The 25,313-nt window shown below is 37.2% G+C and overlaps 1 protein-coding gene across 6 annotated transcripts in view; it reads right to left on the bottom strand.

Moving 5' to 3' along the window:
• The window catches only part of wwc3 (WWC family member 3), a 60,270-nt gene that overhangs the window by 30,248 nt on the left and 4,709 nt on the right, over positions 1-25,313 (bottom strand). For all 6 annotated transcript variants that reach the window (XM_048199833.1, XM_048199836.1, XM_048199839.1 and 3 more), the window contains exons 2-3: positions 1,653-1,762; positions 545-748 (exon numbers count right to left, since the gene is read on the bottom strand). In XM_048199833.1, the coding sequence (XP_048055790.1) occupies positions 545-748; positions 1,653-1,762 (314 nt within the window). The remainder of the gene's footprint in view (positions 1-544; positions 749-1,652; positions 1,763-25,313) is intronic.

Below are 25,313 nucleotides of genomic sequence, written 5' to 3'. Positions count from 1 at the left end.
ATCTTAATAATATTAATCCTAATATTAATCTTAATAATATCAGTATTAATATTAATAATATACCTTTCCTGGCGCATTCCCCTTCATACGGGGTCCGCCGCTTTGCCAATATATTAATAATATTAATGATTATACCAATAACAATAATAATACATTTAATATTTTATGGTATAAACATTTGCTTGCTGAATCAAAACCATGAACATTTTATTGTAAGTGATGGATATAAAAAAAAATGTAAAGAGATGTTTTAGTGAGAAACAGGAAGTAAGAGCAGAACTGATGAATGGTGACAGGAAAGGGAGGGGAAAGTGAAGGGAAAAGGAGGGGTGAGCTGGACTAGAGGAGGAAGGGAGGAGGCCATGGAAATACGAGTGAGGAAAGGAATAAGATTTCAGCCAATGAGTGACACTGAAGTAAGTCTGGAGTAAGAATGACTTCATTGAAACTTCACACAATATGACTAACAAGTTGGCGCAATTTTAAATGGCTGAATCAGCAGTGTGTGTGATGTGATTAAAGTGGGATGTGATGCGTGTCTCACAGCTGGTGATGGAACGGTTGTCATCCTGAGTGAGCTGGTTGAAGAGTTGCATTTCTTGCTGTGCCAGCTCGAGTCTTTGCTGTTTGATCTGATACATCTCTTTCTTGGCATTGAGAGCCTCCTGCGCCACTACCAGGTACTCCTTTAACATGCGCTCCTGCTCCTGACGCCATTGTGTGCGAGGGTTTTCTATCTGGGTCGTCTCTGGGAGAGAGAAACATCAAAAGATAGTAACTTTATTCACATATGTTAACCATGGATGGATGGATGGATGGATGGATGGATGGAAACTGCTTGACTGCTATGTTTCCTTGTAATGAATCAGCCAAAAATGAAATTTCGTCATTAAGTACTCACCCTCTCTTCAGAACACAAATTAAAATACTTTTGTTGAAATCCGAGAGCTTTCTGCTCTCCCTATAGACAGCAACATCATAACCAATTTCAAGGACCAGAAGGGTAGTAAAGACATTGTTAAAATAGTCCATGCTACTACAGTGGTTCAAACTTAATGTTATGAAGCGACAAGAATACTTTGTGCGGAAAAACAAAACAAAAATAATGACTTTATTCAACAATTTCTTCTCTTTCCTGTCACTCTCCTATGCTTTTCACGTAGTAAACACAGTGCAGCACTTCCGGGTTCTACATCAGAACACCGGCTACCTTTCTGGGCCTAGAAATTGTTTATGATGTTGCTATCTATAGGGAAGTCAAAAAGCTCTCGGATTTCATCTAAAATATCTTAATTTGTGTTCCGAAGATAAACTAAGGTCTTATGTGTTTGGAACAACATGAGGGTGAGTAATTAATGACAGAAATTTCCTTTTTGGGTGAACTAACCCTTTAATGTAATTCAGATAATAAATAAATAATTAAATTCTGTCCATTTTCCATTTATTTATCCACTTTAAGGAGCCCCCAAATACTTGAAAGGCAAATTTCAAGTATTTGGGGGAGGATTTTCTTAGCAAATATTGATTTAGGTGATTATTAGCTAATTATTTAATTAATCAGCATATTCAACTCTAGTTTAACAGAAATGGCTAGATAGACCAGATGTGTAAAATATGACATTTAAAAGACAGAACTAAAGAGCTGAACTTACTATTGATGTGGTCGATGTAGTAGACGCCCACCTGCTGGTCATACACCACCTCCCAGCCCAGAGGAAGCTCATCCCCCACACAGTCGGCAAAGGTCAGGGGCTTGGTAATCCTACAGGAACAGAGAGAGAACGCCAAAATCAACATAACAGTCGGAAACACCTAAAAACTATGCTTTACAGGAATATTCTAGACAATTAGTCTTTAATAGGCCAGTGACAAAAAAAAAAAAAAAAAAAACCTCAACACAACAGAGTTGGAGCAGTATAACAGCAAAGCTGCTTTTGCTATTTTTCATAACACTGCTTGTTATGGCTCATGTATTTCTGGGAGTCTAAAAGCATGTGTACAAAAAAAAAATAAAAAAAAATTTGTACAAAGACTTGCATTGGGACGAACAAAGCTGTGCGGAACATTCCTTGAGATCTCTAATGAATGTGTGTTCAGTCAGTCAACAGCTACTGATCTCCTCACCCCAGGTCAAAAATGTGTGTAATATAGGCACTGCAGGAAGAGACGGCCCATAAACACATTCCACACAGCAGAAAGCAGGCCTGCCCCACAGCCCACAAACACAACCAGGACACTGGATACTCTGCACAAATCACTTTTCACACTTTTGATGAACCACATCAACGTAAAGCTCTAAAACAAATCACTTTCTTCATTATATCTCAGATATCTCCTGCGAATTTTCAATGTTGAAATTATTGGCACTAAAAATTTAGGCTGGTTTCAGGTTAAACTGACCAAGATTGGATGTGTTTATATGGATGTCTTCTTGTGCTCAAAAACAGCTGGACAGAGCACAACAGACTAGAATAGAATGCAGAAATGATGTGACAGTTCTGAAAAGCTGACGTGTTTTTAACTTCGCACAGTGTTTTAACGCAACACTCATGATGCAAGATGCTAAAAAAAAGTGAGAGTTGTGACGCAATGACCAAGGACGTCTGTCTGAGGCCCTGTTTCCACCTGGTATTAAAGGTGCCCTAGATTATGTTTTTAAAAGATGTAATATAAGTCTAAGGTGTCCCCTGAATGTGTCTGTGAAGTTTCAGATCAAAATACCCCATAGATTTTTTTTTAATTAATTTTTTTAACTGCCTATTTTGGGGCATCATTATAAACGCGCCGATTTTATGCTGCGGCCCCTTTAAATCCCGTGGTCCACGCCCACAGAGCTCACGCTTGCCTTGAACAGTGCCTTAAAGTTTACACAGCTAATATAACCCTCAAAATGGATCTTTACAAAGTGTTCGGCATGCATGCGGCAGATTATGTGAGTATTGTGTACTGTTATATTGTTTACTTCTGATTTTGAATGAGTTTGATAGTGCTCCGTGGCTAACGGCTAATGCTACTCTGTTGGAGAGATTTATAAAGAATGAAGTTGTGTTTATGCATTATACAGACTGCAAGTGTTTAAAAATGAAAATAGCGACGGCTCTTGTCTCCGTGAATACAGTAATAACCGATGGTAACTTTAACCACATTTAACAGTACATTAGCAACATGCTAACGAAACATTTAAAAAGACAGTTTACAAATATCACTAAAAATATCATGTTATCATGGATCATGTCAGTTATTATTGCTCCATCTGCCATTTTTCGCTATTGTTCTTGCTTGCTTACCTAGTCTGATGATTTGGTTGTGCACATCCAGACGTTAATACTGGCTGCCCTTGTCTAATGCCTTTTATAATGTTGGAAACGTGGGCTGGCATATGCAAATATTGGGGGCGTACACCCCGACTGTTACGTAACAGTCGGTGTTATGTTGAGATTCGCCTGTTCTTCGGAGGTCTTTTAAACAAATGAAATTTATATAAAAAGGAGGAAACAATGGAGTTTGAGACTCACTGTATGTCATTTCCATGTACTGAACTCTTGTTATTTAACAATGCCAAGATAAATTCAATTTTTCATTCGAGGGCACCTTTAAGATGTTTTGGTCATTTTGGTTGATCGGATCACAAGTGGACAACGCTAAATACAGGTGTAAAAGATTTGAGCTTGTCCACTTTCGACCACTTCCAGAGGTAGTCGAAAACACATTTGACTGGATTGCTTTCGTAGTGGAAATGCTCATGTGGTTGAATGTGTTTTCGAACAGCCGCTAAAGACCACCTGCTCTCCGCCTACTGACCTAATGCGTAAACATTATGGGAAGCCAAAATTGAAAAAGGAATATTTAAAAAATTAAATTTTTTTTTTTTTTTTTTTTAAAGAGAAAAAATAAAAACTAGTCAACCTCATAGCCAACTAAAACTTTAGGTGATGATCCTCTAAAAGATTATGGCACATAGCACTCAAAGGTATTTATAAAATACCATAGTATTACCATGATTAGTGGTTCAAAAAACATAGCACCATGGTACTCTTTTGTTGGTGAGGTAACATGATCAGGCTGAAGTTGGTTGTAATGAATAATGTCTTAGGTAATTAAACATTTTGTGCAGTTAGAGTTTTTGCATCAGTTTTCAAAGAACTTTACTGCTTTTTTTCCCCATCACACATTTTTCTTTTGTTGGTGGCATGTTGGGAAGAGCTTTAAAGCATGCACAGGAGGATTCCAGGTTCAAATCCCTGTCACTGTGCCCTTGAGCTAAACACTTAACCCCTGTTTGCCCTGAGGTACGCTGTAGGACTGTCTGTGTGCTTTGACCCTTCTCTTCGTCTGTGTCAGATAACAGCAGGGTTATGAAAAGAATTCCTGGGAAGCTGTGGAACCTGCAAACAGTTAGTAAAATAAGCCCTTAATTCCAAAATTCTTTAAAAAAATCTCCAAATTAATAACAGTCAGACATCAATCGGATTTTAGTCGGAAATGTCCCGTGCATGGCTTATGATTTTCGTTCTGAATGTTCTGACAATATTCATTTCCCAAATGAGCCCCACAGAAATGACCTCAGTTACTGAAAATCAAGACACTTAATCAAGTATTATGTGCTTCACTTTCAAAACATTTGGACAATTTTGAGATATATACAGGCTGGCTGTGCAGACTTACATAAAATCTCTGTGCTGTGGAGGCACGAGAAACATGAGAGGAGGGGACCGATGAGGAATGCTGAGATTCCATGACCCCTTGGAATTACCATCATTAACACATTTTTGACACACCATCATAATTAGTGATGTTAATCACTTAATTCCCCCTTTTTAAAGCAGTTTTAGCACATAACTCTATGGCATCCTATATGGCTATGCCCTGCAATTGGACAAAAGTACTCAAAAAAATAAATAAATAAATAAAAAGATTTATATTTACATATGATTTTCTGGATTATACTGCAAGAAAAACGAAAAACCAACTGAATGTCAAGTTGACAATGACTGAGAACAGAGGACATGCACTACACAAGAATGATTTATTTTAATGTGAAAAAGTGTTCAGCACTGAGAGGTGGAATTACTTGCAATGGCCTCAAAATCCCAATGATGTCACAATAGTGATGCAATCCCTGTGATTTCAATGCAATCTTTAGACCAACAAGAGACATGGAAATATCAAGACATGATTTTTATGTTAGTATTTGCAATTTTCCATCAAACTTTCTGGGATGCTTCGAAATATAGCCAAATATGTCCAGATGAATATGCTCTCAGCGTGTTAATTAAAACAGGCAGATTATATTATATAAAATGTAATTTTTGATTTAATATAATATGTGAAAGGCAGACAGTCTCTTCCTGTCTACGTGGGAAGTTCTTGGCCAGAAAAACCTGGGATGTGGACCAGACTTTGTGCCATTTAGTCAAAGGTCTGGTTATGCTAGACTAGTCTGCTGACAACTTCTGTACCCCTCTACACATGGCATTCATGCAACACATTCCATTCGGCCACATTGAGTCTCTTTAAAACCATGTTTTTTTTCTTCCCAAAGGCCTCTCAGAGTATATCATGTATATATAAAATGTTGTATATATCTTAAAGTACGAAACAATGTATTTAGTCATTTAAAAAGCTTTACTGGAATTCCTTGACAATTCATTTTTATGGGAAGGATAGCAAAAAATAAATAAATAAATAAATAAAAAGACATTACAGAAGCTGAGGCACATTCGTCAATGTCTTAAAATAACACACAGACAAAGGGCTGTTTGATCATAATGGTTCCAACACAAGCCAATACAAATATATAGCTAAGATACAAGAGAAAACACATGCACTGTGGCAATCATATCATCAAATTACAAAAATCTCTTTATTCTCCAATCAAATCCTTACTGTAACAACTATGTCAATCCTGGAATAAAGCCCAGAAAGCAGTGCTGTTATCTCAGTGCTTTGAAAGACAGAGATGAATGGGTTTGTTAGCAGGTTTATAAAGTATTGTTTGAGAGGACTTGAAATGCACTGAACTCTGTTCATTAAGATACATCTGTGCTTTTTAATCTGTTACAATAATCTGTGTTTGTTAAGAATCACAATTTGACATGATTCTTAAGCCTAATTAAGATAAAGTGTTTATTTTTTATGGCACTAGCAGCTCAAATCAGAAGATGTTTGAAGTGTAAATGTACATTTTCTTCAAAGCATTGCCAATGGTTTTTGCCAGTCCAAAACAATGTTGGGTGTTTTAGGTGGTTGCAATGGTACACTGGATGGTTGATAGGTTACTTATGGCCCAAGTCACACGAATCCCCAATTCTCTATGGCCCTTTACACCATTTTCAGGTGATCATATGATCAGATCTAGGGCTGGGCGATATATCGCATGCGATTCTCACGCGCATTTCGTCAGTAAAGCCGGTTCCCTGATTACCGCTAAATCGCCATCACCTGCTTTCAAATGAAGCGCCAATTAACAGACAGAGCCGTAGTTCACTGATAAGCCACGCAAATATCGCGTTCATTATCGAAGGCGATTCATCTGCGATATGAACGTGATATTGCGTGGCTTATCAGTGAACTACTGTGAGAATCGCATGCGATATATCGCCCAGCCCTAGATCGCATTTGACCACATTAACACTTTCCCCGCCAACGTTTTTAAAAAAAAAGTACCAGTATTTTTGATCATTTTCACAAAAATTTCATGGCAACCAGAATATTTTGTTGTATGAAAATCTGAACATACAACATATAAAAGAAATAACAGAGCCTCAAACAGCAAAAACATTTTATTCTAGTTTCATGCATTCTTTTTTATCAACACTTGAATGTTGGTAAGTTTCATTAAAAAAAAGCAACATTTTGAACAAAAAATGTTGAGAAAAACTAGTTTTTCTTATAAGACTATATCTGAATCAGATTTAGAATGATAATCAAAACATAGATCAAGTAGATCACATCCATCAACACCCCCAAAGTTTTCGCAAACATTAGGCAGTTTTGAAACGCCGTTTAATGTTTAATGATCGGGTTAGCTTACATGTACATAAGCAATGCTTCTATCACCTTTTTCTGCTTCTTCTTCACCTGTGTTTTGATCTGGAGATTCTGTACTCTTTCAGAAGATGTGTAATAGATCCCCCTACTGTATAACAGTGAAAACATGGATTGCAGGAAAATTCCGTCAATGGTGGGGAAGCGTTTTTGTGTCATAAATGATGTAAAATTCTGTCAATGGTGGGTATAAATAGTTAAAAATTAAGTGTAAATGCACCCAATAATTAATTTAATCACCTCACTGAAGCCAAATTTCGAAGTAGCCTGGGACGGACTACATGTAATGAAGGTTTAAATGGAATATCTGATATTGAACATATTATTTTACTGAAATACACTTCCCTGCTCAAAGAATGCACTTTAAAAAGATACAGATACAAAACTAAATTCATGTTAGTATCAGGTGTAAAGGGGGATGAGAATATTCTGTTCTGTGGATATGACTCAAGTCCCTCCTTTAATACAAGTCTAGCAAGTGAAAATCATGAAACAAACCACGCAGATTTGAAATCTGTGATAGTGCAGGACTACTTGCACAATAGAAGAGCACTGTGATGAGTAGGGTTGGGAATCGTGAGAAATTTTCCGGTTCCGATTCCGATTGTGCCTAACAATTCCGGTTCCGGTTCCATTAAAATAATTAATCAACTAATAAAAAATAGTAGTAAGGGAAAAATGCACAATACTCGACTCAAACAGTCTTTTTTGTGTTTATTATTCTTGTAAAATGAATTTAACAGACTGTTAATCTCGACAAATTCCATTACACCAGAACCGTTTTCGGAACCGAAACTGAAAAAAGAAATCTTGCACGGTTACAGTTTTTTTCAAAAAACACTACCGGTTCTGGATGAGAACCGGTTCTCGGTTCCCATACCTAGTGATGAGACTCAAAACATCAAAGGCAACAAGCTTGAGTCTTGTAGTGTGCACTTGGCCTTAGAGGTCAACAAACAAATGGTTTGTTTATAGTCATCTCTGCACATGAACTTGGATGGAAAAAGTATTCATCAACATCAAACAACATTACACACATCAAAGTTTGTAAAGAATGAGTAACAGAATGAACAACAAAGTAAAATTTCCGAGTTTGCCATGTCACAACATTTCAAATGCATTTAATGCTAAGTTCACCAACCTTTAACTTGCTTTGTATTATTACAATAGCCGCATTTCCATTACCATTTAAATTGCGCAAATTGAAATTGCGAATTGAAAATATGGCCAATGGAAACACGTCAATTTCGCAAAAACTCCCATTTATCACAAAAAGTTTTTACGCTCGCATGAGGTGGTTTTTAAGACAATTTGAAAAAGGAATATTTCACAAAACTTTAATGGAAACAGTTTTTTCGCATTTTCAGGTCACCTGCGTATGTAAAAGTCAATCATTCTTTAAAGAGGGCGCAGTATGTTTGGACAGAAGATGAGAGTTCTTCATTACACTCATAAAAGACAAAAATATTACTACTGGATTCTAAACAACAACAAAAAAAAAAGCCACAATTTGAATTTATCAAGATCTTGAAGCAGATAGGAGGGAGAAACACCCAGAAACACCTCATATGTGGCCGCTCCCAAGAATAAGGGGTTTTCCTTCCCATAAATGCTTGGGATAACATGCCTACATCTCCTTCAATTAAAAATAATGTCTCGTGCAGTGGCTGGGATATACGTAGCCTAAACCTACCAACATCCATTGCCATGATTTATGGAATGATTTATCGCGAGAGGAAAAAAAGAAGTTTCAGTCACATAACATCAGTTAATGGAAACACTGACATTTCGCAATAGTTTTTTTTTTTTTTTGATATTTAGAAAATATTGCGCAATTATGTAATGGAAACGTGGTTAATGTCAGTTAGTAGGGCTGGACGATTAATCGAAAAGTAATCGAAACCGAAATTCAGAACCTCTAACCGACGTAATTTTCCCATGTCGGTTATTTCGGTTATTTAATCCTGTTAACACTTTCCCCTTAAAACATATGCCGCGTGTGAATATTCTGCCCCGTCCAGTCAGTGGCATAAAGGAAAAACACGGAGGTGAACGGCGGTTCAACACATAGTGATGACGCGCGAGCGGTGAGCCTTGCGTCTTCACTAAACTGTGTCAGTTGTATTTGTTTTATGGTTTGGACATTCAAGCGATTAGACGGTCGGATGTGTATTATTATATCGAGCTACCGCGCTCGCGCAGCTGCATTGTGGCACAAACACTCATACAAACAGTAGCTGCGCAAAATATGAAGATCGCGCGCACAGAGAGGAACGCAGAAATTAGTTGTCAGCGCTGTCCAGTTAAGTAGCTTAGAAACTCAAAACTTATTATAGCATATATTTTTCTACTTTTTAAGGAACTGTTTACAACCCACAGATTCACAATCAATAGAGAGACGGTATGACTAACTCACACACGCAATCACTCGTACTGGTAATGCGCTAATTTATCTTCTTCTTATTTATAACAAGCAGAAATCTGTAAGAAATGTTACGAACATAAATAAAATAACTGCTGATAGTGAGCTATGATGTCAAATCGCTCTTCCAATAGGAAAAAATATCCCATCTTTAATAGTCGATCATATTTACAGTACAAACCTTGTCAGTGAACTATGAGGGCAAAAAAATAAAAAAATAATAATAATAAAAAAATAATCGTTCATTAGGCTAATCGTAATCGAGGTAAAATGTTCAATTAATCGAGGTTTTGATTTTAGGCCATAATCGTCCAGCCCTATCAGTTAGTATATGTAAATGAACAACATGTACTCTTTCTCTGTGTTACCTGCACCCAGATATCATTTTATTTGTTATACAACATTTGTACATTTGGTTTTATTGCATAGACAGCCAAGTTTTATTAAAACCAGTGTAAGCACAACTATTAACTAGGGATGCACGATATATATTGTGTGAAATATAAACCATATCAGTATCGATATGTTTATTTTGAATGTTATCATTATGGACCCTAGGGATGGGCAATATGATCAAATTCTTATTTCAAGATATGAAAAACTTTATTTCATGATTAAGATATATATCATGATATAGTTATTTTGTGTTATTTTATCTAATTTCTGTTATTAAAAATAAATCAAAACAATAGGACAAATACAATATAGCAAAAACATGAACTAAATTAAGTTTTTCAGGTACTACAGGTTTATTTAACATGTAGTTCGAATTAGTAAACAAATTTATGTAAAAAAAAAAATATTGCACAGTCTTCACTGTATGAATTAAATATAAATGTATTCATATTAAAGCTAAAAAAAAAAAAAGTTATTCAGTCAAGAGCAGTAAGTTACTTTCTCTTTTGTTTGATTCACATTAATGACATCGAGCACCAGGTAGGTATATTAGGCTGCTGTCACTTTAAGGCTAAATGCACGGATCCATTATACTGATACACATCCAGTTTACACACAACTGATTACTTTCACTTGAGACATAACCGGCTGTTTTTACATGAATACTCCATATGATGGGCATTTTGACCTAATTGCATGTGTATTTGGACCATTCAAACACAATAAGACATGAAAGAGAACTGAATTCACGATTGCATACTGAGAGACGCACTTTCTGTGCACACGCTTGCACTGTGTGTCAGTCAGCGCAAGCAGTAAGAACCACACTGATTTCTTTTTCTCTGCTTATTGTGCTTAATAACACTTTTTAACATCGAGCACGTTCCAAATTTGCTATCGCCTTCTGAGAGAAGCAGGTTTCTGTGTGCGCACTCTGGCAGTGTGCCAGTCCGCATGAGCACCGTACAGAGTTCCCTTTCAGGATATATTACGCTTATAACTCTCTTTTTTAACATCAAGCACGCCCTGCTCTTTATATTCTCATTAATGCATTTCATCACTCTGAAGTGTCAATAGTGCTATATATTTACATACCGCGATATACTGTACATAGCAAAATCTCTAACGATAGACATTTTATACCACGGTAACTATACATTATTATACCAAGCAGCCCGATAAGAAAATTTGGCCGATATGTTAGAACTATTAAATAATGGATTATTTCCTTCAGCTGAGACACTTCAGATGCGCTCTGTTCGCCATGATGGGTTTGAATTGCTTGAAATATCTTTGAAATCACTCGAAAAGGAAAATACAGTTAAGTGCAACGTGCAGCGCATGTCTGTCATACAGGCTACATAAAATTATAATGAAAACATTTGCATCATAATGCAGATATTAATTTGTATATGTTTATGCTGTATAAATATCTGATTAATCTCATTTAGGATACATGTCACTTAGTTAATTAACCCGCTAACAAAGCGCTTCAGTTTCCCGGTGTTTATTCAGCTCTTCAGCTTCAGCGCACGCAGCTCAAACAGCAATGCTGTTATCTGAAACAGTAATATTAATTTTAGATGTTTCTTTTAAAAAATATTGATGCATTATTAATAATAACTAGCACTTATTTTTCCTCATATCATTTTCATCAACAATATGGTTTAATTAAGATCCATGGCACATGCATTTTGATTCTTTATATTCACGTAAATGTTGTCCAATGGTTTGCATTATTTAGCCATTATTTTACTTATTTGTAAGATTTTTTTTTTTTTTTCCCAGAAGAAAGTTGGCCATAGGAGTGTAAAATTAATTTTAACTTTCACTGGTTCAAACTAGTCCACTATACTGCATATGTTTGATTTATGTTGAAATGCTTGGGACATGGTTTTCAATGGGTGGATATAAAATTTAGTGACTATTTAGATTTATCATCTAACATATCGGTTATCTGTATCTGCCAAAATTCATATATCGGTGCATCCCTACTAGGGCTGTCAAACGATTAATTGTGATTAATCGCATACAAAATAAAAGTTTGAGTTTGTATAATATATGTCTGAGTAATGTGTGTAATTAATATACATATATAAATACACACAAATTAATGTATATATTTAAGAGAAATGTTATTTATGTACAAAAAAATTATTTATATATAATAGAAATTATATAAAAATATAAATAAATATATATACTTGTAAATATTTTTCAAATATGGATGTGTTTGTATTTATATATACATAATAATTACACACAGTACACCCACATATATTAGCTAAACTCAAACTTTTATTTTGTATGCGATTAATCGTGATTAATCGTTTGACAGCCCTAATCCCTACAGTTAACTAACATAAAAAATGTAAATACGTAAGGAATATTTTCAATTATGATAATATTTAGATGCACAAGAGTAACATAGGCTTTTAAAATCACTTGTAAGATCTTATAAATGGCAGCCTCAGTTCTGCCACCTTTATGAACTGGGAACATGTGGTTACTGCATACCATGTAAAAAAAACAGCTTAATACATATAGACAGAGCCTTGTAGAATTATACAAGATATATATTACAAACAAATATCAATATATTATAAAAAAAAAAAAAGGTCTTCCAGTAATTTAAGATTAAATTAAATATTAACATTTAAGGACCGTAAACAATTCAGAGCATTGGCTTTAATAGGCTAGCCTTAAAGGCCTCTAAACACACCAAGGGCCCTATTTTAACGATCTAAACGCAAAGTGTAAAGCACACGGCGCAGGTGCACTCAGGGCGTGTCCAAATCCACTTTTGCTATTTTAACGACGGAAAAATGGTCCGTGCGCGGGGGCGCATTTTTAATGGGTTTTTTTTTATGGGTTGTCCCTATTCTCTTAATGAGTAATGGGCGTAACGTTCAATAAACCAATCAGAGTGTCATCTCCCAATTCCCTTTAAGAGCGAGATGCGCTCGCGCCATGGCGGATTGCTATTTACATGCCGTACACGCGATGAGTCAGTTAATATATATGTGTGTGTATTGGCACGATTGTTCAATTAATTAGCCATCATTATAAGTAGTAATAGGCTGAATTGAAAATAGGTAGCCTAATTCTAATACACGCGATGACTATTCATCATTACATTTTTATATTTATGTACACAATAATATTCTTTTACACTGTAATCCTTTTGTTTTTAATATTAGGCATGTTTGTGTGATGCGCATCCCTGTGTGTAATAAACAAAGTCAACGCGCACTGTGCCCAGAGGCGCAGTTTCTACCAACGCGCTTCTAACAAAAAAATATTGCGCCATTGACTTTAGACTTTAGACCAGGTTTGAGTTGGTCTATGGCGCAGTCTATTTTCAGCTCCTTAAAATAGCAATGCGCCGGCAATGCGCCTGAACACACCTCTTTTTTAGACCAGCACGCCCATGGGCGCACTAACTGGCGCAAATGCATTTACTAATTTAAGGACGTGGCGCTGAACGGGAAAACACGAACGGCGCCGGACGCAAACTAGCAAACACACTTGCGCTGCGCCTTGCGTCGCATTGCGCCGGGTGTATTATAGGGCCCCAAGACTCACAACCACAGGCAACTCACTTCCCACAATACAACACAGCAGGAAACACTACATACACAAGCATGATGCCCATTTCCTAAACCCGAACTACAGCTTTACAGCAGGTCTCCTGCTAGGTTTATCAAACTCTCCCAAGGACAGAAGAAAAACATGCACTATGTAGTTGAGATTCTCACACAAACTCTAACATTGGACATAATGTGAGATGCGGACCTCTGACAGGAAATAGGACCACCCTGCATTCTCACCAGGAACCTAGGGTCAGTTTCCTTCTGCAGTGCTTTCAAAAACAAAAGAATACCAGATCCCAAAAGCTGAGCTCTGAAATCTGCATACACATACATTTTTCATAATGAATCGCTGAATTAATCAATAATGAATGAACGTGAATAAACACCACTGCTCACTCCATTGTACGTCATACAAACATTTTTCAGCACCAATATTGAATGTGGATATTTTGTCGTGCCACCAACAAAAGCACAGGCCTGAGCAACGATATGCTAAATGTTTTATACTCTGGCAGAGAACATTCATCAACACACTTCTGCCCTCAGACTTTATTCAGCACTGAAGTTACTTGCAAGTTTCTCAAGCGAGTGTTTTGTTTCAGTTCCTGAGAGACCCTCTGTGCTCCGAGAGAGCTAATCTTCCCATACCACGCCTTTTCTTCCAGAGAGGAAAGCAGCTCTGCCAGAAGGAGAGGTCTCGGAGTGTTTAGCGGGCTGAATCCCAAAACCCGTCATCGGCAGAAAGAAAAAGAGTTACGGGGCCATGGGTTATTTTAAGACTTGGGAATTTCTCAAATACACTCGGAGCAATGCAATGTGTCCCAACTTTTTAACCAAACAGTGAATAAATGTCAAGGCCATTTATGTAGCACAAATTGGAGTACTATGACAATTCCACCACTTTAAATCTTATTTTAAAAGTCCAGCTAGTTACTTCATCAGTCTTCAAGAGGAAATCATTTGGCTTTAAAAGTAAACATGTCCTCTGTCATATTCTGAATGCTTTTAAAATGAAAACAACTTTATGGGGTATACTTTTTGGGATTGTCTTCTCTTCAGGGAGTAGTTTTACTCCAGAATCCTCCTACAAGGAATGTCAAAGACGCACTCTGAGTATGCAAGCCAAAATTACAAATCAAAAGCAATTTAGCACAAGACGCACGAGTGTCAGACATTTGCAAATTCTATAATCATCTACTCTCCGCTTTGCCATCTCCCTGATGTTTCCCAGAAGATATTTTCATCCGGAACGACACACTTTTCCCTGGTGGGAAAGGCATGTGTAACTGGAGTATGGGACGTTGGTCCAGGCCTCGTCTGGACATCCACCCTGTCGCTTCTTCAGCTTGCGCCGTTCCTGACAACAAAAGGCCAGTCCAGCATTCCGCCTGCAAATTAAGATGCTCCCAAACAACAGGCTCTGCATTCCTCGTCAAGAATGTGTTTCTCTAAAAATAATATACCCAAATAAACTTAATTATAGTAGCCTGGTGGCAGAGTTTTAATGCTTCTGGAGCTCCGAGCACTTCTTTCTTGGTTCCGCGAAATTCAGTGGCAGAACTTTTGTTTTGGCAACCATATGTTTTAAGAAGCATTTTCATTTGCAAGCTGCTGTTACAGATGTCACCTTTTATGTGGGCTGATCAGCTCTGTATAACTTTATGAGGGCCTTTTATTGGCTTAATTAATTCGCAGCCTTCGTTTAGACAACTTGTCGCCATGGCACAGCGCGGCCTCTCCTCTGCGGTTTTACGTTTAATTGTTTAATGGCTTGCTTACCACTAGAGATATTCTATTGTTAAAAACATGACACCACTCTACAAACCAAAGGTTTTTAAGAGAAATTAAATTGCTTAGACACTGCTAAATTATGTCTCATGCAACCTCACCAGGTATTCTACATGCTTCCAGAGGGTATATATCACCACCATCACCAGGGTACTCACCAAAATAAAGGTAAAAAGCATCTGAATTACATTAAAAACACAATAAAATAACAACATTAGGTAATCTTTTTTAAAAAAAATTTAATATAACAACATACACAGACATTGGCAGCCCATCAATTCTTAAAAAAATATGGCCAAGCTAATCCTGATACCATAACAGCATAAGCGTATGAACTATGTATATGCTGGGATCCACAAGTGTCAATCTAAAAATTGCATTCTCATTTTAAAAGACTATATCAAAACTGTGAGGAATTTCATTTATGTTGTTCATTTATGTCCAGGCAGCTGAGCACATAAGACAGGACAGACAGTCTCCTCCTATTATTATATACAGCATCTTATAGAAATAGGTTGACTATAAGTAGCTCTGCAGAAGAACTTCCATTCTGACACATTTAGATACACCCATCCCTGCTATCACTTTCACAGTGAGACAATGATAGACAGGGAAGATTGTACAAAGAGCTAAGGAAACTTGAAAGTTTAAGAGGAAGTCATATTTAACAACAAAATAAAAAAATAAAAGACAAAATATATATTATGCATAAATAAATGAAAACTAATTTTCTTTTTTCACCCTTTACATTTTGTCAATAACAATTAGGTGGGAAAACGTTCAGATTTTTCCTACAATGTAGAAAAAAAAAATGATACTAAAATAGGCTTCATTTTTATATTACAATATTTCTTTTTGCTCTCCTGGGTTCATACATTTTAAAGACGGCTTTGTCTGCTGGAAGTTTTGCTAGGCTCATCCAACTAGACTAGATAGGCTTAATAACTAGATTAGAGGTAGGAATGCACCGTTAATGATTTTTAATGGCCGATTCCGATTGACGATTTTTTTTTTTTTTTTTTCAGCAAATGGGCTGATTCAGATACCAGTAGTTGATATTTATTAGCATTTTTGTTGTATATTTGCTCTATTACAGGCCAAACCATTTGAAATGAGAGGCAATCACTCAATTTTAATCAATCTGGATTGCATAATTTTAAGATTTAAGATAAGTTTTAAGCAAAAACAGAATGGTTTGACTTTAGCGTTGTGAAATTATGCTACATAAAACACCTGCAGGCTGCATGTAACAAAAACAGCAATGCCAGTAGGTGGCGCTTATGGAACAGCAGGAATATAGCGTTTTCTTGGTTTCTTCCTATAAACAAAGCAGTGCTGCACTTATAAAGACTACTTTAATAGGTATTATATGGAGGTAAGAGGGGAAATGCCATTAAAAGTTTTCTGACAGTCAGTTCTCTTCAGAGACACATTCATTTTAACCCTCACCCTCAATTCAATATTTATATTTTCTTCCAATATTTTGAGCATCACGAACAGTGAGCTTGCTGTGCATGGTACAGTATTTTCTCTGCTGGCGCAACTGTGCTCTCCTCTCCTCTCCTCTCTTCTTTGCATCTGTATTCAGCATGTCCCGTCTCTGGCCTGTGTTAATGTCATGTTTACAGAGTTTGTAATAATTCTACAATAATGAAATTTAGGGAAATTATTGCAATTCAGTTTGTGTTCAAAGACTGACCCCCCCCCCCCAAAAAAAACAAAAAACTGCGGGTTGCCGATTGTGTATTTGGAGTAAAAACCAGACGGTTCCAATTTATGTCCTGTCGACTGGGGCATCTCTTAGAGGACCGTTTGTTTTTCATAAATGCAGGAGCTGATAAAATTATCAGAAACATCTGATATTGCTCCAACATGACATACAGCAAATTAGAGTAATGGTTATATATATATATATATATATATATTAAAAAATTGTTGAATAATTTCTCAAAATTTCCTTGAGGGTGAATGTGTCTGATATGAGTTTGGTGAATTAGATTTTTTTGACACTTGATGATCTTAAGACAGCTATGCATTAAAATTCCTTGGTAAACGGCCCTGACAAGTTTGGTACATCCTGCTAAGCTAGCATTCCAGACATGATCGGCATAACCTGTGTGTGACCGAGTGCACCTGGCATGCTTAAAAATCAGAATGTCGCTGAGGCCTGGTCTAACAGTTTTCGATTTTAAGCTTTTAATAGGAAAATCTTTCCTCTGGAAGACTAGCTTACTCGCTGAAATATTGTGTGGTCAATATCACAGATGTCACACTGATTTCATGCTTTCACACGTCTGTTAATTTCTGGATTGTTCTGAAAATAAAATCCACAACTCTTTATGGTTGAAATTAAGTCTAATGTGTACCCATATTGTGCTAATACTTTTCTGAAATTGATCTGATACTAGCGACAAAACAAACTGTCCTAAAAATATGCCATAAACAACAGGACGTGCAGCCTTGACCAAAAGCTACACCGCTGACACATGAGTGAGCAGTGTGACAACAGGAATCAGATGATACTCTCACTCACAGCTCAACCCCCTGAATCAGTTATTGCAATGGAAAAACCATTTTACTATTATGTACTTTTAACAACCCACAGTGTCTGGTGTTTTCTGGAAACAAGTTAACATCAATAACATTGGAATCCAATTTGATGTATGTATATTACTCTAAACAAGACGTTGTCATTGTTGGGATTGTGATCCCCTGCCATCCCCCTTAAAGGTGCCAAAGAACTTTTTTTCAAAAGATGTAATATAAGTCTTAAGTGTCCCCTGAATGTGTCTGTGAAGTTTCAGCTCAAAATACCCCATAGTTTTTTTTTTATTAATTTTTTTAACTGCCTATCATTATAAATGCGCCGATTCAGGGTACGCGGCCCCTTTAAATCTCGTGCTCTCCGCCCCAAGAGCTCGCGCTTGCCTTAAACACCATAAACAAAGTTCACACAGCTAATATAACCCTCAAAATGGATCTTTACAAAGTGTTCATCATGCAGCATGTCTAATCGCGTAAGTATAGTATTTATTTGGATGTTTACATTTGATTCTGAATGAGTTTGATAGTGCTCCGTGGCTAAAGCTAACATTACACACTATTGGAGAGATTTATAAAGAATGAAGTTGTGTTTATGCATTATACAGACTGCAAGTGTTTAAAAATGAAAATAACGACAGTCTTGTCTCCGTGAATACAGTAAGAAACGATGGTAACTTTAACCACATTTAACAGTACATTAGCAACATGCTAACGAAACATTTAGAAAGACAATTTACAAATATCACTAAAAATATCATGATAACATGGATCATGTCAGTTATTATTGCTCCATCAAACCTAACCAAAATAAAGTCAGGTGAAGATGCCGATGCTGATGTTATGCTTGATGACTCCGGACCCGGACAATCACGTAAAGGTGATCCGCAGGACGCTCTGTTGTAGCAGGCTAGCGGCTCTTGCCTTTATGCCAGGAAGAGGACCATTTACATGCAAATGTTATTTAATTTAAACAGAACAAAATTTTAATGTAGATTTTAGTATATAAACTGCTAAATTGGCCATTTTCAGTAAGATTTACTAAATATGAAGTGTTTGTGTGCCTGCTATTGTGCGTTTAACTTTAATCATGCCCAACAGATATCTGTCTTAAAGCAGTGGGTGAGTAATTCACTCCTTAATTTGCTTAATAAAAGCCTACTTTGAGATTCTGTTAACAAACTTTTATAGTACGTTATTTTTTATGTGCTTATTGCTAGCCCTGCAAAAATACAAGTAATTCATGTGCGATGTATGTAGTTGATGACAACCTTGCTGCTGATCTATGTAATCAGTAAAACCACTTGAATGGTATTACTATAGAAAAGCTAAAATGTATTTTAAAGTGTGACTGACCAAATCGACTGGCTTGGTTTGCTCCCCCAAGCTCAAATGTCATGCTACACCTATGGATACCATCTGCTTGTATTTACTGCATGCTAGTTTGAATTAAGACTACACAGATTCAAATTAAATACAAAAGTGGAGATGAGATTTCAACAATGAACAGTAGAGGTTGTCCGATTGATTGGTTTTGGCGATTAATTGGCACAAATTATTGGCAAAAATCCATACTGATAGTTTTTCTGGGTTGTGTTTGTTGGTGGATTGGCTAAGAAGGGTCCACCGTCATTATACAGCACAAGAGCGGCCTCTTCAGGCGAAATCAATTTACATATGAATGCGAATGGAGACGACGGAAAACATACGGAGAGCAGCAGCTTCCGTTTCAGTTATGACAGCCTCAAGACCCCGGCGAACGCGGTGAGTGCATGTTAGAAATCAGGAATGAGAGAATATGCTTGGTACGTTTTTTTGTCTTCAAACCAAACTTGGGTTTTCAGTAGAGCTGCATGATTAATCGTTAAAAGATCGCGATCTTGATTCAAACACCCACGCGATCTCATTCCTAAATGACAACGATCTACTCTTTAAAATACCGATTGTAACGATTACATCGTTACGCCACCAGGTGGCGGCAAGTGACTGCTAAAAGATGTATTCGTCATTGAATCATTCATTCAAGAGGTTCGTTCAAAAGCACAGATTAATCCCGTCTTTATGAGTGAGTCATTGAATCATTCATTCATCCAAAAAGTTTTTTTTTCAGATTATATATATATATATATATATATATATATATATATATATATATATATATATATATATAGAATAATTCAGATGACATGCTATTTTGTTCAGTTGTCTGTTCAGAATCGTGGGAGAATCGTGATCAGTTTGAAACAAAAAAAATCATGATTCTCAATTTAACCAGAATCGTGCAGCTCTAGTCTTTAGTCGCCAAAGTTTAAATCCAGTCTGGCTAGCGTGCATCCCATAATGTTTACGCATTACAGTATTTCACAATTGCTAAAACACATTTCTTGAAACCATCACTCATTTTCTCAAAACATTAAACACAAATCCAATCTTCAAACTAATTTCACAAAACCACTGACTCTTATGGCAAAATCAAACAAAGCTTTCAGATCATACACACATTAAACAATATATAAACACTACAGATCATTCATTAGACACTACATGAAAAAATGGAAAACACAACATCCAGAACATGAGGTTACAGAAAAAAAAAGTATATTGTAACACAGTAAACACATTTTGCCATTACATAAAATGTATAGAAATCACAAGTAATGTGAATTTAAAGTATACTGTATGTACTGCAAGTACAGTATTATATTCAATATTATATAGTATTGAATGTCTGTATATACAGTACTTACATACTGCAAACATACAGCAGTGTAAATGCAAATGACTAAAAGGTCAAAGAAAACTCTAAATGAAAAGCATGAGACAGTACACACACACACACACACACACACAAAACAAAGTTCAGAGTCAGTGAGAGATTCATTCTGCTTCAGCATCACGTCTTTATGTTGGGTCCAGCCTAAATCAAGTCAATTCACCTTTATTTCAATTGCAATTTATACTACACAGACACTAGTCTAGTCTAGTATAGTATAGTCAAAGCAGCTTTACAGTGATAACAGGTACATGATGATCAGTAATGCAAAGAGGGTTCATTTTGGCTCTAAAAGAAAATAGTGTCATTGTTCAGCTGAAGTCAGTTCAGTGTTGATTCACTTACATTGTAAAGACCATCAATTATTATGTAAATTACTGTAATTATTTTCCTCTATAAAGCAGTTCTGCAGAAAACAGTGATGTCATCATCTAGGCTAGCTTAGTTCAGTTCTCATCCTATAATGTCAGTACTGTCAGATCAATAATATTGTTGAATATTATTGAATATTGTTGAGGACATTTTCCACATCACAGGCAATGTCGTCTCTTGCCAGGCAAAGGGAAAAAGCTGTGCCGGATCCAGTCTTGACAGCCTTGTCTCCACACCCCTTGCTCTTTCTCCTCATCATCCTCTTACACATACTCTTCCTCCTCTACTGTTCAGATTGTTTCCATCTATTGTTGGTATCATCATTCAGCACCTGTGTCACCTGTGCACTCTGAACTGACCTATATTTTATACAGTTGATATGATCACATCATTAGAAATAAGTGTGAATAATTTTGAGTCATTGGCCCCATTTACACTGCACGGTTCAAGTGACCCAATTCCGATTTTTTCCTCCCATGTGGCACAGATCGGATATGAGTCATGACCGTGTAAGCAGGAAAAAAGCGCATGGATTCCGATTTTCACAGATCGGTTTCAGGCCTCATTCATATGTGGTTATAAATCAGATATGAATCGGATACGTGCGTTTGCGCCTGCAGTGTAAGCGGACAGATCGGATATTCCCCTGTAAATGCGACTCCTGCGTCATTGAAAAGTAAGGTTTTTTTAACATTTCGCGGTACAGACATACCTATAACAAACGGAGCATCTCTAGTTGACTGGTAGATTATTAATTTCATTTGTTTGTGTTAAATAAAAGGCGATCTGACGTTGAAATGTGTGCTCGTTGCTGCTGTTGTCAGTGACGACGGCTCGTGCACAGACGCGCGCTTCAGTCCCGTTGTGGAGACTCTATTCGTTCCATTGAAACCACAAAATAAAAAGCACACAAACTTGCAACTGCCCTTGATATACAATCACTGATGAACGCATTGGTTTTAAAGACAAAAAAAAACAAAAACAAAAAAAGTATAGGATGACGGGTTCGAGCCCATGAAGCTGTGAATATCTACCCGTCTCCGAGTATTCGCACGCTTCCAGCGGAGCTGCATATGTCATGAAGAATTTGTATTATTTTTATATAGGGATGTAACTATTGCATTAAAAGGGTTTCTGTATGAATTCATGTCAATAAATTAAGCTCAGTGTACCATTAAAATTGATTGGTGATGTCATATAGGCTATTTTTGGCACGTTTCGCCAAGTGCAGTGTAAAAAGGAGATATCCGATACAGGTCACTTTTAAAAGAAACGTAAGCACGTCGTCCAAAAAAATCGGATATGGTCAAAAGATCGGATCTGTGCATTAAGACTTGCAGTGTAAATGCGGCCATTGTGTTTAAAGGATGACAACTGTGTTGTAGTTGTGTTTAACTTTTGCCACATGTATCTACAATTACAATTTAATGAGTAAGAATGTGTTTAGAGTTTTGCAAAAAGAGTGGATGAGATTTGCAAACAGTGTCTTAACTACCTGAACTTGTTTAAGGTTTTGCCTACAAAGTGACTGATTCGACAAATGGGTTTAGGCCACTGAGCATTGGGTTCAGAGAATGGGGTTTAGTGTTTTAGCAATTGTGAAATACTGTAATTCAGTATAGACGGAGAGTAGGCGTTTTTTTGTGGCTGTTCAAATGCATTCGACCACAAGCGTCTACACTACGAAAGCTATCTGGTCGAATGCGTTTTCAACTACCTGGTCGAAAGAGGGCAAGCTCAAAACGTTTTAGACCCTGTTTACACCTAAATTTAGTGTTGTCTACTTGTGATTCGATCGACAAAAATGCTTCTTAATACCAAGTGTAAACCGGGCCCTAGACATGTTCCTGGAACAACATTCCTGTCTGAAAATTATATCCTAACCATATCCCTACCCCTAAACCTAACCCTACCCATAACTTATCACTAAAATCAGAGGGAAATGATAGGTGAATAACTGATGTAGAAGCACCTGGTTGTAAGCCTAAACTTGACAAACTGTAAATGTGTCCCTAAAATCTGATTGGTTGATTGGAATTTTGTTCCAGGATCAACAAAGATGTTAATCCAGGAACATGTTGCACTTGGTAAAATCAGGTGTTTGGGAAATAGACGTATGAGTGCTGCCAGCATTGCTGCAGAGGTTGAAGGGGTGGGCGGTCAGCCTGTCAGTGCTCAGACCATATGCCGCACACTGCATCAAATTGGAACATGGCTGTCGTCCCAGAAGGAAGCCTCTTCTAAAGATGATGCACAAGAAAGCCCGCAAACAGTTTGCTGAAGACAAGCAGACTAAGGACATGGATTACTGAAACCATGTCCTGTGGTCTGATGAGACCAAGATAAATTTATTTGGTTCAGATGGTGTCAAGCGTGTGTGGCAGGAACCAGGTGAGGAGTACAAAGACAAGTGTGTCTTGCCTACAGTCAAGCATGGTCATTGTCTGGGGCTGCATCAGTGCTGCTGGAACTGTGGAGCTACAATTCATTGTGGGAACCATGAATGAGCAGAGCATGATCCCCTCCCTTCAGAAACTCGGCCGCAGGGCAGTATTCCAACATGATAACAACCTCAAACACACCTCCAAGATGACCACTGCCTTGCTAAAGAAGCTGAGGGTAAAGGTGATGGACTGGCCAAGCATGTCTCTTGACCTAAACCCTATTGAGCATCTGTGGGGCATCCTCAAACGGAAGGTGGAGGAGCGCAAGGTCTCTAACATCCACCAGCTCCGTGAAGTCGTCATGGAGGAGTGGAAGAGGACTCCAGTGGCGACCTGTGAAGCTCTGGTGAACTCCATGCCCAAGAGGGTTAAGGCAGTGCTGGAAAATAATGGTGGCCACACAAAATATTAACACTTTGGGCCCAATTTGGCCATTTTCACCTAGGGGTGTACTCATTTTTGTGGCCAGCGGTTTAGACATTAATGGCTGTGTGTTGAGTTATTTTGAGGGGACAGCAAATTTACACTGTTATACAAGCTGTACACTCACCACTTTACATTGTAGCAATGTGTCATTTCTTCAGTGTTGTCACATGAAAAGATATAATAAAATATTTACAAAAAATGTGAGGGGTGTACTCACTTCTGTGAGATACTGTATACAGTACATTACTGCACGTGTTTTCATATCCTTATAAAATAATTAATTTGTTGCCTAGATGCTGCATTAGTAGAGAAAGAACAGCAGCATGTTTGCTGTCAAGGCTGAGAGGATGATAACTTTAGTACCACAAGCGGTTAAACAATGTGACAAAAATACACGCAAGTCCGACTCAAATGTTTAATGTCACGATTGTTACCATCTATTTGCATTGAATAGTTTATATCCAGCTGGTCACTTTTATGCATTCATTAGCCAGCGAGGTTGCATATTTAAAGCTAGTGACGTGAGAAAGCAAATGTTCATGCAGCTGACAGAAACATTTAAACAAATCAGAAACGCATTCGATTTCAGATTAAAATTTTAACACATTGTTTTGTGTACACACACCGACGACACTCAGCTACGACTCAGTAAGCTGTTCAAAATCTTGCTGCACCACAGAGCCCCACTCACATAGTTTTCCATTAAATTACATAATATTTGTCCCAAATCGTTGTTAAAGTGCATAAAGACTAAGCCTGCAAGCCATGTTAAACATTACGCTAATGCATTAGCGTGAAGCTTAAAATAAAGAATTCTCATGTTTTGGGCAGCTCACTCTATTGTCCATAGAAATGCGTTATTCAGTGCTGTAATTTGATGTGCCCGGCCGAAGTTTTTTGTGCACGGTGGTCATACACGACTAATCGATAATGACATTCGTTTTTTTATTATCAATTATTATCGATTTTATCAATTAGTTGTTGCAGCCCTAAATAATATGGTAAGAAATACCAGTTTGCAATATCAAGCAGCATAATGAGCTATTCTGTACAGCTAAAAATAACTGGAAGCGAATGACACCGGTCCGGAAGCCAGACACATTAAATTTACAAATGGCCGCGCCCACTCTTACCTGAAAAATAAGGTGGATAGAGCCAGCCCATGACAATAAATCGAGTACACAGTATCTACACAAACTGTTGTCAATTCAGTAAGAAACCTTCCAAACAAACACACTCCACATGAAACAAAAGCCATGTTCACCAACCCCTTTTTAACAAAAAAACTTGCCCTCCCTTAACCGACATAATGAAAACACCAAGGGAAGCAAAATAGCACTGAGGGGTTTGCGCTCATGTGAATAACCTTTTGGCGCTGGCAACACGGCTTCCACTTTCCAGAATAATTGAATTTGGTGTGCTTTGTGACCACGTATAAAGGCTTCCCTTTGCCAAGCGGCAGGCCTGGCTGTGGCCATTGCATAACAGAGCCTGTAAAGAATAAAGGGAGA

The sequence above is a fragment of the Megalobrama amblycephala genome, linkage group LG8 (genome assembly GCF_018812025.1).
Source record: "Megalobrama amblycephala isolate DHTTF-2021 linkage group LG8, ASM1881202v1, whole genome shotgun sequence".
NCBI lineage: Eukaryota > Metazoa > Chordata > Actinopteri > Cypriniformes > Xenocyprididae > Megalobrama > Megalobrama amblycephala.
The sequence above is the reverse complement of the archived record's forward strand: the minus strand, read 5'-3'. Positions and strand labels throughout refer to the sequence as shown.